Genomic DNA, 18,008 nt, shown 5'->3' with positions numbered 1-18,008 from the left:
CCAGCACAGAGTTAGCATTGCCACTTCATTTAAAACTGATCCCCCTGGTGAATACTTCCTAAAACCCCATTAGTTTTACCTGTAGCTGTTCTGGTCAGCACTATGCTGTCTGCTTAGCGCTCATTATCTATCACCACCACCCACATCCTTCACGTACTCCAAGACTGCTGATCCCTGAAAATAATTTTCATTACTCTTATTCATCCCGAGTACCTTAAATTTCCTATTCTTCAGCTGCATTCTGCCAATCTTTTATCCAATATATGAAAAGTATTGAGACTTTGCTGAGTCTGATTACCCCCATCCATCCTTCTCCCTCCCTCCTTTCCCCCTCTCTGCTGTCTATATTACCCTCAACCTTAACATTTGATGTAAATTAGGAAATCCTCCTCTTAACCGCATTGTCCAAATCATTGATATGAATTTTAAATATTAACCGTTCTAGTACTGATTGATCCCTGTGGTTCTGCACAACTTACAACCTCACAGCCCTCCCCACATTTCGACACTCGTCGTTTCCCCGTCAATAAGTGAGTTTTCAACCTAAGGTAGTTACTTGAACAGTCAACCCACAAGCCCTCATCATAGCTCACAGCCTTCGGTGATACCTCGTCAAATGACTTCTGAAAGTCCAGATATATTAATTGCATCCACTGCACTTCCCTCATCCATCTCATCAGAAACTCTTTCAGGGAACTCCCATAAATCTACCCCGACATCTTTATGTCCACCACCGAAGGTGCACCTCTGTTTGTCTGTCTGTGAGCAGAATATCTCAAAAGCTTCTGGATGGATTTGGACAAAACTTGGTGGACAGGCTGGGTGTGTGATAAGGACAAAATGATGCAATTTTCTGTGAATATGTATATGTATATATATATATATATATATATATATATATATATATATATATATATATATATATATATATATATATATATTGTGACGAATTTGCGCCCACCGGCGTGCGAACGACCGCATTTCACTAATAGTAGCCGCTCGCCCACCAGACGGACAATTCAGTCATGATCTTCCGGAACAATGCCGGAACCCTGTCACGGGTGGGTCTTCAACCCCTCCATGGCCGAGCCAATTTTCCACCCACGCAAAATAGGGTCAATCGCCGAATATCGATATACCTAAGTACCTGCGCGGGTAGCCTACCGGGAGCCCGTACCTCGGCGCAGGTTGGCTTGGACACGAAGCGCTCAAGCGGTCCGTTCCGTTCTGCAGTGATAACCGAGCGGGTATTATCACCCGACCTCGCCGGATCCAATTCTATTTAACGGGTATTTAAAACCCAACTAATATTCCGAGATGCAATATGGTGTTCCAATGGGGGAAAAAGACACGAGGAATGGGTAACATTCACACAGGCACATTTATTATTTTCACACATGCACATATACAGCCAGCAATCAATGCAGGTATTCAAGAACACGTATACAGGCAAACAATGATGCACGGGATGGGGATAAAGACAGGAGCAAGGTGAAAGCACTACGACCGTCTATCAGCAATTATCTAGTCACTTAACAGTTTTTACTTACAGAACACGGCGCCACCAACATTCATTCAAAAGAAAGAGAAGGGCCACCCTCAATGACGAGGGTGCCAGACAGGGTCCGTAGACCTTTATGGTGTGGAGCCTGGTTGACCGAACGGACCCCACGAGACCGTTGCAGGTTACGATCCCCTTCTCCACAAACCAAACCATGACCCTCTATCGGTAGCGCGCTCATTTTCCTGCCTGTTTTTCCCGCGCGCCGATCGGGGAGATCGTTCGTCATTGGTCGGTTCGTGGAAGTGAGGCGCTGGAGATAAGGAACGCCCCTTTTCTCGAAGCTTCCCGCAGGAGCTGGAAGGGGGGCGGAGCGATAAACGGGGAGGAGCGAGGCGTTGGAACTGAGGAATATAAAGACGCGCAGGACGCCAGGACTGGGTCTTTGTGGTGGTTTCGTCTTGGTCTTTGGAGAGTCGGGTTCGGTGGTTCGGGTCGAGTCGTCGGAGCTCGCAGTCGGTGGGGAGTCCGGGCGTGGCACGGGGGACGCGGACGGGAGGTGCCGCTTTGCCAGCTCTGTCCCGCACGCCTGCACACCCATGTGGAGAGCGCTGGAGAGAGCTCGCCGGCCCCGTGGAAGGCCGAGCTCAGCCGCGGCTGTCCTAGCTGCCGTGGGGGACAGACGTCGCGACTCACCCACCATCGCACCATGAGGGTGCAGGTAACCTGCAACGGCCTCGGGGGGCCCGTTCGGTCATCCAGGCTCCACGCCATAAAAGGTCTACGGACCCTGTCTGGCGCCCTTGTCTTTGAGGGTGGCCTTTTCCTTTCTTTTGAATGAATGTTGTTGGCGTCGTGTCCTGTAAGTAAAAACTGTTAAGTGACTAGATAATTGTTGATAGACGGTCGTAATGCTTTCACCTTGCTCGTGTCTTTGTCCCCGTCCCGTGCATCATTGTTTTACTGTATAAGTGTTTTTCATTGCTTTTTCTGGTATGTACGTGCTGTGTATAATAAATGTGCTTGTGTGAATGTAACCCGTTCGTCGTGTCTTTTTCCCCTTTGGAACACCATCTTGCACTGCGGAATGGTAGTTGGGTTTTAAACACCCGTTAAATAGAATCGGATCCGGCGAGGTCGGGCGATAATACCCACTCGGTTATCACTGAAGAACGGAACGGACGGCTTGAGCGGTTCGTGTCCAAGCCAACCTGCGTCTAGGTATGGTCTCCCGGTAGGCTACCCGCGCGGGTACTTAGGTATATCGATATTCGGCGATTGACCCCATTCTGCGTGGGGAGAAAATTGGCTAGGCCATGGTGGGATTAAGAACCCACCCGTGACAGGGTTCCGGCGTTGTTCCACAAAGTCACGACTGAATTGTCCGTCCGGTGGGCGAGCGGCTACTATTAGTGAAAAGCGGTCGCTCACACGCCGGTGGGTGCGTATTCGTAACAATATATATATATATATATATATATATATATATATATATATATATATATATATATATATATATATATATATATATATATATATATATATTGTCGCATCAATGGTTCAACTGACATCAAGCTCGTCGTGGTGGGAGGTCAAAGTCCCGCGATGTCCTGAGCGGTTTGACTGAGGTGTTCCGAATTAATGGCAGACGGCACGTGCACCGCGGGTCGTGAGGAGAGACATGAGGAACCTTAAGTTTATAAACCCAATGAGTTTATTTTCTGAGCCACAGTAATAAAAAAAGAACCAGAGATGATAGAACACGACAGAGGAGATGACGGTGGGTTGTGGTGAGGAAGAAAAGGAAAACACCGAATCGATGATAAATATATAATTATGTACAAATGGGTAAAATGAATCTAAAGAACGAGGCGCTACTCTCCGGACTCAGTCACAGACGGGGAGGGGATAAAACTTGGGGGACTCAGCTTTGTCGAAGCGGGAATGAGCAGACGATGAGGAGTGGTGAGGAGGTCCCCAGACGATGAGACGAGCAAACTATGAGGTGGGCAGATGATCGCAGGATGATGCGAAGATTGGAAGGAGATAACAAACAGGCCCCGGGCGACAAACAGGATCCAGGTGACAATCAGAGGCAGAGACAGGCAGGCACGATGACCTCCGATTTACCCTCATGCTTTCCACTCTCACCAACCCTTTTCTCCATTCATTGTGTTCACCTCAGACTATCTCTCTTCGTTTTCTTCATGCCCTCGCTTTCCTCAGCTGTCTACAACACTCGCACTCTCAACTCCTTCTTGAATACTCTCTCTCCACCAACTGCCAATTTTTTTGACTCCTCCCTCTCCTTCCTCTCGGCCACACTCTGCCCCTTTTGGGAGGCATTTGTGACTCCACCCCCTCTCGCACGGCACTCCACCCCTCCCAGGCAATTCACTGCTCCGCCCCTAAGGAGGCGATCCACCGCTTCGCCCCTTGGGAGGCGATCCACCGCTTCGCCCCTTGGGAGGCGATCCACCGCTCTGCTCCTACGGAGGAATTTGTGACTCTGCCCCCTCTAGCATGGCACTCCGCCCCTCCCAGGCAATTCATCGCTCTGCCCCTCTCGGGCAATCCACTGCTCTGCCCCTAGGGAGGCAATCCACCGCTCTGCCCCCAGGGAGGCATTTGTGACTCTGCCCCCTCTCGCATGGCACTCCGCCCCTCCCAGGCAATTCATCGCTCTACCCCTCTCAGGCGATCCACCGCTCCGCCCCCGCTTCTTTCGTGCTAAGCCTCCCGGTGCCCCCCCCCCAGTAGAAGTTTACATCGAGGTTTTACATACAATTTCCTTCACCATAATCACAAACTAATTATTACCACCACCACCCCCTGTATTATATGGTGTGCAGGCAAACAAGATATTGCTTAAGCTGATGTTTCTCTACTTATGCAATGAGATGGCTATCCACTCGCTCCTAGACCATGCTACACTATACATTCCTATCTGTTCTATGGTAATATCTAACCCACCCCACAAACGTAACACATATATATATATATATATATATATATATATATATATATATATATATATATATATATATATATATATATACTAGTGGGGTATACTTACACAATATAAGCAATAATGAACCATGCTTCCCTTTTGTCTTGTGGATCACTCACCTGCATATTTTTTATTTATTTATATGTTTTAATATACATTTTTAATTTATTTATATTTTAACTTATGGACGCTTTCCGATGGTTTTGTGTTTTTCACCGGTGTATCGGCTTCAATGTCCATCGACCTGCGAAATTTCATCTTTCTACGTCACCGAGAAGGTACCGAACTCTAATCTCAGTCGGTGAATCAGTCAGTCAGAGGTTGTAATGGGCTTTATTCATTAGGTGTATTGCAGGATGAATATATATATATATATATATATATATATATATATATATATATATATATATATATATATATATATATATATATATATATATATATATCTTCTTCTTCTTCTTTCGGCTTCTCCCTTCAGGGGTCGCCACAGCGGATCATCCGTATGATCCACATAGTGATTTGGCACATGTTTTACGCCGGATGCCCTTCCTGACGCAACCCTGGTCGCCTCTTACGACACAGGGATATGGTACACCTATTTTAACCAGGGTATACACCGGCCCAGTACACTGGTACTCATTTCGCCGACCTCGGAAGGATGACAGGCTGAGTCAACCCCCTGGTGTATTAATTCAGTGGCCCAACGGGGTTTGAACTCAGGACCTTTTGGATCCCAAACCGCTGCCCGAACCACTGCGCCAACACCAGGCATATATATATATATATATATATATATATATATATATATATATATATATATATATATATATATATATATATATATATATATATATATATATATATATATATATATATATATATATATATATATATATATATATATTGGTGAAGATGCACAGGATAATTTTTTAATTAAAGCAGTGAAGCCGCTTCAACATTTGTGTGGTTCCTTCCTTCCATCCATCCGTCAAAAATGAAGAAGAAGAACCCTTTTTACCCATGGTGTGTAATTATAAAGGGTTCTTAAGTGTAATTCTAGAGGATTCTAAAGGGTTGTTCTAAAGGGTAATTCTCAAGGGTAATTTGAAAGGGTAATTCTAAATCCGAGGTCGGCAACCTGCGGCCCGCGGGCCAAATGTGGCCCGCGAGCTCCTCCCATGCGACCCGCGGTGCCTTGTCCGGATTTCCATTAGGTGCGGCCCGCGAAACATTTTTCTGAACCGACGGCAAATTTAACATGTGTGGACATATGATTCTTCCACATATATCACAGTCTCTGTACATCACAATAAATTATTTTTGCTTCTCGTCCACTTAACTTGGTCTTAAATATTTTTTCGTTGTTGTTTCAGATGGCTGAAGTTCTTAAGGTTCAATTAACAATTACATTTATTGTCATTGATTTTAGGTATGTTTGTTATTTTTTCGGGTTGGGAGGGGGGTGCGGCCCGCGAGGTGGCCCGAACGTGGCCCAGTGGCCCGCGGCCTGGTTTAGGTTGCCGACGCCTGTTCTAAATGCTTCTAAAGGGTAACAATAATGGGTTTAAAGGGGCATTCTAAAATGTTTTGAAGGGTAATTTTAAATAGGTCTACAGGGGGATTCGAATGGGTTCAAAAGGGGAACTCTTATGGGTTCTTCAGAGGAATTCTAAGATGTTCTAAAGGTGAAATCTGTTTAGCCTGGTGGTGGTATGCGCTCTACTGAGTGCTATTCTAGTTCCCTCCTCAATTCATAATGCAAATCTTGCTGCCCCCTTTCTATTTTGACTTATGGCCATCTCTCTGGAAATACTCCCTTTTGCCCCCAAAATCATTCCCAATGCTTCCTCAATGAGAGATAGGGCCAAGGGTAATGAGAATGTGGTGCGGTGCAGGAGGGTACTCCTCAATGGCTTAATAACCGATGCTGCTCCCTATTTGCACCTCCTCAAGATTCTGCTCTTGACCCTTACTGCATACACTATTCTTCCAGCTCTTCCAGGTTGACGTATATCACTCTAATCAAAAAATTTTCGTTTCCCGTCTTATTCTCAGAAGACTACACGAAAAGATTACCTCGCAACTCTTTGCTTTCAGTTGTTTTCCCAATATCCTTTACCTATTCTTCAAATGCTCCAATTAAGCACCTACCACAACCAAGATCTCCTGGCCATGACCTAGCATTACTGTATGTCATTAATACAGATTTGATAGACAACAACTGATGCGAGCAGAAGTTTAGCCGAACAAGAAATAAAAGTGTACTGTAAATCAAGAGAAAGGTATAAATTTTTTTTTTTTTTTTAGGGTAATGAGCATGTGGTGTGGTGCAGGAGGGTACCTCAATGGCTTTGTAGTAGATGCTGCTCCCTATTTGCACCACCTCGAGATTCTGCTCTTGATCATTGCGTGCACAGCGGATGTATGTCATCCAGCTACGCGGAGCCTCCAGACTGGCATCCACAAAATGCCGCACGGATCCATCTGGATTGAATACCTACGTTCAGGATTCAGGTAAAATCGAGGTAAAGCCAAAGCGGAATGCACACTGTTGTAACAGATGCACAAACACAGAAAAGCATACTATCCCTTTCATATAATGCAGAGCTTCAACACAGTGCAGGGCAAGGCAGTGCATCATCAAACAATCTGGGAAAGCTGTTTTTGGTTTCTTGATATTTGTGTTTTCAAAGTAAATTACAAGAATTGTGATGAAACCATGGATTACAAAGGTGAACAACCTATGTTTGGTCTGGGTCTTTTACCTCCGCCGCCAAAGGTGGATGGAGGTTATGTTTTCACTCCTGTCTGTTTTGTCTGTCTGTGAGCAGGATATCTCAAAACGTTATGGAAAGATTCGGACAAAACTTGGTGGACAAGTTGAGTGTGCGACAAGGAAGAGATTCATTCGATTTTGGTGACGATCTGGATCTGGTTCCAAGAATTCTTCTGAAAAAAAACTATGATTCTTCACCATGGAGAGATGGGGCCAAAAATGATACATAGCATGATATTTCAAAAAGTTGTGGACAGATTGTGTTGGACAAGACATGCTATTGAGGATGGCAGAGGATGGGATGCAGGTAAAAAGTTTGGTGTTGGCTTCGTGGTTAGGGTGGCTGGCTTGATTAGGGTGATCTGCTCGAGCCCCTTTTGTCTGTTGAATTAACATGTGGTGGCTTGATTCAGCCTGTTGTCCTTCTGAGATTGGCAAAATGAGTACCGGTGTACTAGTAATAGGGGCACAGCATCAGAGGCACAGCCATGCCTTCAGCCAATGATGCTACCTGCAGCCATGTGCTGCACACAAAGGAGGAGGATGATGCAGGTACAATGGAGTGGGCAAGAAATATAATTTTTGTTGTGTTTATAGAAGATTCCACAATGCATTATGTTAATGTCTGAGGAAAGGCAAAGGCAGAAATTAATCCCCAAATAAATAGTAAGAATTGGATTCTATAGCCACTGAAACTGTTCAGCAAGCGAAGGTTAAATTGCAGGAAACACGAATTTTAATCGAACAAAAAACCCCAAAACATTGATATCAATAATATGACTACATCAAAGTAATTTCGTTGTATACAGTACATACTTGTACTTCATTTCTGCTGGGAAAGAGTGAATCCTGATTTTAAAAAAAGTTTTGACTTTTCTGCATAATCACTATGAAGTAGCACAATAAGCCATGACGTCATAAACATGCGGAGGGGGTGGTTTGGTGTCATCGAGAGTTAAAATATTGAAGTCTTACAGTCAAGGCAAAAATACAACACCAAAAATACAGTTAAGATGGTCGACTATCGACTGCATGAGCATTTCATGGCAATATGACCATTTGTGATCACACTAATAAACATGCCTGTACGAGTAGTATCTAGTTATCTAGTTCCGTACAGTTGTGGCCGATATCCGGTGACATTCACGACCAGATGTCTGCAAACATCCATCTCCTGCACTGCTTCCCGAAGCTCTGGTTGCAGCATTTACGCCTCCCACCCAGCACTTAGAATATCTGCCTCTTCCTCTTTTTCCCTCAACCATATCCAGCATGGTTGACTTCTCCAGATTTGTGTTTTCCACACGCGTGATGTGCCCAAAGAATGACGGTTTCGGTTTTTATCATCAGTGCTTCTGATGTACATGGTGGTCTGATTTCTTCAAGCACCGATTTGTTTGGTCTTCTCGCAGTCCATGGAATTTTTAACATTTATCTTCTTCAACACCACATTCCAAAACTGTCAAACTTCTTCCCTTCTCTCTTCTTCATTGTCCACGACTCGCATCCATATAATCACAACTGGACATACCAGAGCATTAACCAGCCTCCTCTTGGTCTGTATTGTTACGTCCAAATTGTATTTCCAGATCTTTGTCGATCCTGACATTGCTGTTCTCCCCAACACCAATCGTCTATTAATTTCTCCTCTACATTATCCACTCACTTCAATCTTGGAACCAGGAAGATGAAACTTTCCACTGTTTCCACATGATTGTCTCCCAATCTGAACACATCGATTCTTTTCAGTTGACAAGCTTTGAGTCATCTTTTTTATTTTAAATTAAGATCAACTTTTTCAGTTTCCTTCTTCAATGTCTGCAACAGTTTTATCAAGTTCTCTTTACTCTTATCTCTGCCAACAGAGTGGCATCATCGGCATACCTCCGGTGGTTGATGCGTGTTCCTCCAGTCCTGACTCCTCGCCTCTGTGTCATCCAAGTTTGATTTCCTCGTGCTCTACCCACGATACAGATTGAACAAGTAAGGGTTGAGATGAACCCCCTGTCTGATCCCTTTTCCAATTCTGAACCATTCTGTCTCTCCATACTCTGTACTTACTGTCGCTTCTTGTTTAATGTACAGGCTTCTCATCAGATATTTTAGGTGCTCTGATGTTCCTGTTTCTCTCAGAATAATTCACATCGATTCATGATCAACACAATCAAAAGCTTTGCTATAATCTATAAAACAGACATACACCTTCCTTTGATATTCCCTTGCTTCTTACATGATCCACCTCGGATTTGTGATTTGATCTCTCGTACCTCTTCCTCTTCTGAAACCTGCTTGCTCAACAAGCATTTCTCACTTTATGAATCCTTCTGTTTAGTGGAGAATGATCGTTAGTAATATCTTGTTAGTACGTGAAAATATATCAAGGCATTGGTTCAGTTATTTGAACATTCTCTTGCATCCCCTTTCTTTGGCAATGGTATGTAGAGTGGCTGCTTCCACCTTTTGGGCCATGCAATCCTGCTCCAGATCTGTGTACAGATAACTGTTAAAATTTTGATTGTCTCTTCCCCAATTACCTTAAAGAGTAAAATTGGAATTTCATCGGCACCTCATGCTTTTCCATTTGCCAGCTCTCTCATTGCTCTATGTACCTCACATTCTATCACTGTTGGTTCTTGCTTATAGTGTTCTCTAGATTCGAAAGTTGCCATCATATTGCTGTGTCGTTTGTACAGAGTTTCGGAAGAGCGCTTCCATCATCTTTCTTTCACCTGTTTCTTTTGTCAAATATTTTCCTGTTCTACTCTCAAGAACCCCAATCCTAGACATAAACATTCCTGAGATCTCTCTGATTTTTAAATAGTATCTTATTTTTCCCACTCTGTTGTCACTTTCTATCTCTATGCATGCGTCTTTGAAATATTTATCTTTGTCTTTCCAAGCTTGTCGTTGAAAGTCAGCATTTTAGCCACTTAATGTCCTCTCGTGATGTGCCGCTTGGTTTTCATCTCTCTTCTTCTGTTTGCAACATCTATTGCCTCTTCTGACAGTCATTTAGCCTTCTTATTTTTATGCTTGCTTTTGGGATGTTGTTTTTGGCCTCTTCTTTTACAATGTCTCTAATAGTGGGGCAACTTAGCTAAATATAGCATAACAATTGTGCATTTTGTGAGGAAAGCACCAAATTTGGCACACTATTAGCCTATCATATTATGAACAGATTTGGATATTGGGCCATCTCAAATTCAGCCGCTGATGGCTGTGACAGCCATTTTCCACTGCCATCAAAAATTTGAGATGGCCCAATATCCAAATCTGTTCATAATATGTTAGGCTACTCGTGTGCCAAATTTGGTGCTTTCCTCACAAAATGCACAATTGTTATTCGAAGTTGCCCCACTATAACCTGTTGCCACAATTAGTCTGGCATTCTGTCAACAAGGTCCAGCTCTGCAAACCTTTATTTTTATTTTTATTTTTATTTTTTACCTTTATTGCATAATGTTTAGATATGTTTTCAAGATAATATTTGTTTTTTTATTTTCGTTTTCACCTTTCTCAGTTTGACCCATAGCTTTGCCAACAGGGAGTTCATGATCTGTCCCACAGTCTGCACCTGACAGTGTTTGCAGATTGCACAGCACTTCTCCATTTTCTATTGATTAGAATGTAGTCGATCTGATTTCTGTGTTGCCAATCAGGTGAAGTCCATGTGTACAGTCTGTGCTTGGGTTGTTTGAGCTATGTGTTTGCAATTACGAGCTCATTCCCCAAACAGAACTCTTGCAGTAGCTCATCTGGCTCATTTTGGATACCAAGTCCGTGCTACTCATGCTTCTGAAATGTTTGCATTACATTTCCCCATAATAATAAAAACATCCACTTAAGGCACCTGTTTGACTCGTTCCTGCAACTTTCCATAAAAGTTCTCCACATTTTCTTAATCTGTTGAAGAAGTTGGAGCAGAGACCGATATCTGAATGATGGTGGTGTTCATTGGATGTCCTTTCAACCTCACTGATATTAATCTATCGTTGACTGGGCTACTGTATAATACCAGCACTGACCCTGCAATCTACTTATTGCAACACACCACCGCTGCATTTATTTACAGGTTTCATGACCAGAAAAGAACACTTTGTAATTGTCAGATTGACACTGCCCCCAAACCAAATCCATCTAAGTTCACTTATCCCAAAAATATTAGTTGTTGTCCTCTCCATCTCTCTCTTTATTACATCTAACTTTCCCTGATTCATTGTCCATATTTGGTGAACGTTTGAGAACCTCAGAATTAGACTTTTGGTTCTGGTGACCTCAGCACTCTCTTCCCATTATTTAGTTGTCTGCAGGTCTTTGATGACTTCAGCAGGTGCCTTGTCCTCTGTTTCTAAGGAGAAGGGTGAGGATTCTGAACCCTCACCTTCTGCTTGGCAGATTGATCTCAGTGCAGGATGTGCTCCTCCAGCTTCTTCACATCTGGATCATTCTTTGTTATTGATGGAAGAACATCTGAACGTGTTAATACAGTATTTCATCATCCTCAAGTCCAAACATCCATCTTGTGTCCTATGATATGGAGGACCATTCCAACCATGTGATGTATATTCAGTCTGTCTCTGGCTTTATCATTGCAGGTCATGACAATGATTCCGTTGTGTATTTTGCAACATCTATTCATCCACTCATTGGCTTAATCAGGCAGAACCTGGATAAATAGCCTATTGCTCCTTTTGATGATTGATATTTAAATTCATATTGAATAAAATGATTATTCTTTGTTGACATAAAAAAATTGATGGAATATACTAAGATGTAATCAAACACCTTTTATTGACAAGAGGATCATTTAATCTCTTGATTTCAATCATGTACATAAAACAAATTCTAATACCATTTAGAATCCATATTGTTTCATAATTTGCTTGTTTATGCAGCAGCGATCAAAATCCATGTTTCTCTGACTGCTGTTACTGTTTTTAAGTTTCTTTAGTATTTCTCTCATTTCTTTTGAGTATTCCTTATGAGAATACAAATATTCATCGAAGAGAAAATATTGTTGCGAATTCGCGCCCGCCGGCGTGCGATCGGCCACGTGACTCGAATCGCGGCACGTCGCCCACCGGACGGACAATTCTGTCGTGACCCTCCGGGAACTATCGCCCGCAGCCAGTCACGGGTGGGCCTTTCGACCTCACCACAATCGTGCCAATCGGCCACCCGCGTAGGATAGGGTTGTTCGCCAAACTCGACCTACCTAAGTACCCACGCGGATGGTAGACCGGACGATTGTACCTCGCCGCAGGCCGACTCCGGACACGAACCGCTGAAGCGGTCCGTTCCGTGCTATCGGGATAACCGAGCGGTGTTATCGTCGGCCTCGATGGTTCCGATTAATTATCGGGCGTTTTAAGCCCACTACGAACGAACCCTTTACGTGAAGCAAGATGGAGATCCAATTAAAGAAAAGACGAAGCGAAACGGGAAAACAGTTCAACATAATGCACATTTATTCCGCGGCACACGGAGAGCACACATATACAGCCAAACAGAATGCACATATATCAAATGCAACAAAAGAAACAATGACGCAGAGATACTACCGACTACGCGTACACACGGCAACACTTATACGGTTTTACTTCACAGACGGCGCCGACACACATTTACTCAAAAGCAAAGGAAAGAAGCCACCCTCATAGGCAAGGGGGCAGACGGGCCCATAGGCCAATGTGTGCGCAGGACCTGAAGGAGCGGTCAGGTCCACGAGACCGGGGGGGGGGGGGTTCTACCCGCGTCCTCGTGATGAGCCGCAAATGTGGCTGCGTGGCGGTGCCCCGACTTCGTGCTCCTTCGCGGGTTTCGTTGGCACCGCTTGGAGTGGGGTGGGAACGGGGGCCCCTTTTTGCACTATCTCAGCGCGGGGGAGAGGGGGGGGGGATTTTTGATGCCCTGGGGGAAGGAGAATGGTTGGCTGGCTTGGGTCACTCGACGAGCGATCCCACCGCGACCTCGTAGCCGACCGCCGTCTTCCCTGCCTCGGACCCGAGCTCCTTGGACTCTTCCCCCAATTCTCCTCAGCCGACTGCAGAAAACCACCTTGACGCCTTCGCCTCCCGACTCCACTCCGCTCTCCAACCCGACTTGACTGCCTCGCAACAACTCCAACCAAAACTAACTCTCTGCGCAACAACTCCAACCAAAACTAACTCTCTGCGCAACAACTCTCCTCATTTGCCTCACACTCGCCGTTTTATAGGCCGGCAGGAGAAAACAATATGCAAATTTCCGGATCAGGATCTCCTCAAGGGCGGAGCCACGCTCACCGATTGGACAGAGGAAAAGGTGCGTGAATCTCCCCTGATCCTAGAATTTGCATATCTTGATTCCAGACAGAGGCGCCTGGAGGCGGGGCCACGCCGCCCCGCGCTTCCTAATTGGACGGATCAGAAGTGGGCGTGTAGCATTCCTGATCCGACTTCTCCTCGGAAAGGCCGCTATTTGCACTCGCGGCTTGGCGCATATCTTGTACGAGTCCAGGACAGCCCGACACTCGGTGCTCACAGGTGGTGCGGGAATGGCCGTAGAAGGAGGGAGGTGAAGGTGGTGGAGGGTTTCCGGCGGTGTCTGATGGCCATGGTGCCGTTTGGAATGGCGGTGATGCGATGTTTGCGGGAGCGAGTTGTGAAGGTAAAGGTCGTGGCTGTTGGCGTTGTTGTTGTCTGACGGTTGGAGCGTGGTTCGTTCAAATTAAAGATAGAACAGAAAAACGGCTGACTCAAAGCGTCGCAGCCCGAATGAATCACATTAATTCCCTCTGAACAACGGGTTTGGGGCTAACTACACATGTACTTACAGAGATATCTCACCTACGGGACCTGAATGGTGGTTTGCGAATTTCCACAACCATAACACTATGCTTCTGTGATGATCAAACGAGTATTCATTATTATTCAAAATATTACGATTAACTATTATCATTGGAATTATCATCATCGTCATCATTATCATTATATACATCATTACTGAATAGATATGCCACATTAACATCATGCACGGAATGTAATTTTTCACAACTTTACAAGGCAATAACATAAAACTTCATTACGTATTGTTGTTCTGAACAAAGGTCGAATAAATATTAATTTAATTATTTACTGTACTATTTATGAATAAACAATGATCTACAAACAAAATATTGTTAATTTATAGAGACCTCCAAAGAGGTCAACAATTGACCGTATCCTTGCTCTTCGGGTCCTCACCGAACGCAAATGAGAGTTTCGGCAGGGGCAGCTTGCAGCCGATGTTGATCTCTGTAAAGCGTTTGATTCAGTGAATCGCGATGCCCTCTGGAGGATTCTTGGTCTTTGTGGGGTGCCACGAAAACTGATCGATCTGATGTCTGAACTCTACTCTGGAACTGAGTGCTGTGAGATGTGGTGGTACCATCTCTAACTTATTTCCAGTTGTTACTGGAGTTTGTCAGGGGTGTGCACTAGCCCCCACACTATTCAGCACTTGTATGGACTGGATTGTGGGGAGGATGTCAGAGAGATCAAGCTGCGGTGCATCATTTGGGAATGTCAAGATCTCTGATCTTGATTTCGCAGAGCGCACTGTGGAAATGTAGTGGGGAGAAATCGCAGAGAGAACGGGGTGGGGGGGGGGGCGAGACCGGAGAAGAGATGGTAGAAGACAGAAAGACCACTGACCAGCCTGTGGTGAGAGAGTGAGAGGCCCAAAGACTCAGCCTCATTGCAGGAGATGCCAATGATCCGAAATGCCTTGGTTTCCACAGCGTGAAGCCGAGAAAGGTGGGAGGCAGGAGCACCAGCCCAGAGGGGAGAGCAGTACTCCATCAGGCTGTGGACGAAAGCTTTGTAAGTGGTCAGGAACTCAGGTGGTCCGAGGAAGGACTTTGCACGACGGAGGATTCCCAGTCGGTGACTGGCTTTGCAGGTGAGGTTTGAAATGTGGCATTTCCCAGGCAAAGTCATGGCAGATAGTGAGACCCAGAAACTTGAAGGAAAGCACTTCTTCCAGAGGATTGTTGAGAAAGTGGATGGGGGGGGGGGTTCTAAACGGTCCTTTCGGTGAGACATAGTGAGTGTGTGAGATTTGTCTGGGTTGAAAGACATGTTCCACGTGTTGGACCAGTTTGTGATTTTACCCAGATCTGCAGTGAGCAAAGAAGCTGCTGCTTGCCGGTCTGAGGGAAGACCTATGGTACGACAGAGGGTGGAGTCATCAGCAAAGAGATATAGAGGATTTTCCAGAGAGTCGGAGAGATCATTGATGAAAACCAGAAAAAGAACAGGGCCCAGAACGCTACCTATAGGAACTCCAGCCTGGAAAGGAAGAGGGGATGAAAGAACTCCATTTAGGGCCACACGTTGACTGCGACAGGAGAGGAAGTCTGCGAGCCATGAGTGGAGACGGCCTTGGTTGCCATAGGAAGAGAGTTTGGTGAGCAGGGCAGGGTGCCAGACCATGTCAAAAGCACGCGATATGACTAGGGATACGGCTCTGATTTCACAACCAGCATTGAGGACCTCCTTCCATTGTTGGGAGTGCAGAAGCAGCATATCCAGGGCAGAGTGACCTGGTCTGAAACCAAATTGATGATCGGAAATCAAGCCATTGGAGAAGAGGAAGGATTTAATGTCTGAAACGATGATGGATTCCATAACCTTGCTGATGATTGGGAGAAGGCTGATTGGTCTGTAGTTACAGGGATCTGTTTTTGCACCTTTTTTATGCAGGGCAGTGATGTTTGCAGATTTCCAAGCAGATGGCAGATGACATTGAGCAAATGAGAGGGTGAATAGAACAGAGAGAGGGTGAACAAGAGCAGAAGAGCGGGTTTTTAGGACACGTGGGCTGATGCCGTCTGGACCAGTTGCAGAATCTGAGTCGAGGTTTGACAGCAAGCTCCCCACCTTGTCAGGAGAAAAGGACACAGAGTCCAGGGACAGTTGTGTGTGACTGCGTAAGGTGGGTACAGAAAGCGATGGGTTTTGGACACAAGATTTTGATGCAAACACCGAGTTTATGCATTCAACCATTTCAGGTGCGGTATCAATAGTGCGGCCATATGAGATAAGGGTGGGGATGGAGGGGGAACATACACCAGAAACAGATTTGATTAGATGCCACCAGGATTTTGAGGAGGGAGAGGGGTTTGAGAGTTCAGACTTGAGATGAGAAAGATGTTGTTTTCTGGCTCTCCTGAGGGTAGATACACACTTGTTCTGAGCTTTATGGAAGGAACTGAGATTACCCTCAGTTGGGTTTGCTTTCCATGAGGCAAAGGCAAGTTGTTTCAGGACAACTGCCTCGCCACAAGCTTCAGTAAACCAAGCGTGGGATGAAGGGTTGGACAACTGAAGATGAGAGTGGATAAATCTTTGCATGAGGGAGAGCAAGTTTCTTTGAAAAAATTCCCAGGACAAGTTGATGTTGGAGAAATTAGCAATAGGAGACCAGTCTATAAATTTGGTAGCTGCTTGGAGACCCTGCCAGTCGGCTTGAGTGAAATGCCAGACTCGACGTTAGTGAGGTGGTTCTTTGATAACAGCCAGAGAGATGTCCACTTTGACAAGGACGTGGTCAGAAGAACCTATTGGAGCTAAGGAAAAGCAGCAGATATTGTCAGGGAAATTTGTCAAAATCAGATCCAGAAGAGATGGAGTACCATTGGTTGAGATCCGGGTCGGGAAGTTGACCGATTGAGTCAGTCCCAACGAGTCGCAGAAAGCTTTTGCTGAAGTACCATGACAGGTGAGGGAGGTACCCACACCGAGCCAACTGGCATGATGATAAATGAAGTCGCCACATATGAGGAAGAGAGAGAGAGAGTTTGGATGAGAAGATAGAAGTTGGTCCATGTTTTTGAATAGTGAGGTGTCGATGGAGTCATCACTGTTAAGTGGACGGTACAGTACACAAATAAACATGAGGTGGGAGTGGAGGCGAAGCCGTAGCCAGAGGTATTCCTGGGGGTGTGGGGGAGTGAGGGTAGTGCATGGAGAGTGAGGAATGGAGTCTTTGATGAAGAGAGCAACTCCTCCACAAGTTCGAGGCTCAGGTCTGTCATACCGGAGGAGGGAGTAACCAGGGAGAGATACTTGGGAGTCAGACACGTCTCGGGGGAGGAAAATTTCTGTTATGCAGATTATGTCTTGTTTGTTAGTGGCAACCTGTATGGAAAGATCTGTAAGGTTTCAGAGAAGGCCCTGGATATTTGAGGTCCACACTGTTAATGAAGAGGGAGGGGAGGAGGCTTTGGGTGCAGGGGGTGGGAGGGTAGGACGAGGGGGGGGGAGGTAAGGAGGGTTGTTGAAAGAGTGTGGGGGATTGCAGAATAGCGAGGGGAGTGGGCCGTATGAGGAGGAGAAAAGGCTCTGTGGTGCTGGGGGAGAGGGGGGACAAGAGAGGGGGCAGAAGGCAGTTCAGGATTTGAGGAGGTGGAGTGAAGAGATGGAGGTGAGAGGGCAGTGGAAGGAGGCAGCTTTGTAGATGGGAGGGGGAGCAACCTTGAGAAGGGTTAGTGAGGGGGGTGAATGGTGGGAGAAAGGTGAGTGGGGAGAGTTGAGGAAGAAAGGTGAGGGGGGAGTTTTTGAGAGAGGCATGGAGGGAGAAGAGTGTGATGGTTGCTTTGAGAGGAAGGGGTGGGAGGGGTGAGTTGGCACTGAAATTGGAAAAAAGAATGGTTGATGGAAAGCGAACATTCATAGCAAACTGGGTTTTTAAAAAGTTTT

At 45.3% G+C, this 18,008-nt stretch overlaps 1 protein-coding gene and 1 long non-coding RNA gene across 2 annotated transcripts in view; one reads left to right on the top strand and one right to left on the bottom strand.

Annotated features, from left to right (window-relative positions):
- PRDM12 (PR/SET domain 12) overlaps positions 1 to 18,008 on the bottom strand; it is a 48,850-nt gene that overhangs the window by 9,356 nt on the left and 21,486 nt on the right. The window contains exon 3 of the mRNA XM_085854754.1: positions 6,853 to 7,008. Within this exon, the coding sequence (XP_085710880.1) occupies positions 6,853 to 7,008 (156 nt within the window). The remainder of the gene's footprint in view (positions 1 to 6,852; positions 7,009 to 18,008) is intronic.
- The window catches only part of LOC147013135 (uncharacterized), a 23,341-nt gene continuing 13,947 nt past the window's right edge, over positions 8,615 to 18,008 (top strand). Inside the window, exon 1 of the long non-coding RNA XR_015051212.1 lies at positions 8,615 to 9,270. This is a non-coding gene — a long non-coding RNA (uncharacterized LOC147013135). The remainder of the gene's footprint in view (positions 9,271 to 18,008) is intronic.

Source organism: Eptatretus burgeri, chromosome 14 (genome assembly GCF_056783735.1).
Source record: "Eptatretus burgeri isolate ZD-2024b chromosome 14, Ebu_testis_v1, whole genome shotgun sequence".
Lineage (NCBI taxonomy): Eukaryota > Metazoa > Chordata > Myxini > Myxiniformes > Myxinidae > Eptatretus > Eptatretus burgeri.
The sequence above is the reverse complement of the archived record's forward strand: the minus strand, read 5'-3'. Positions and strand labels throughout refer to the sequence as shown.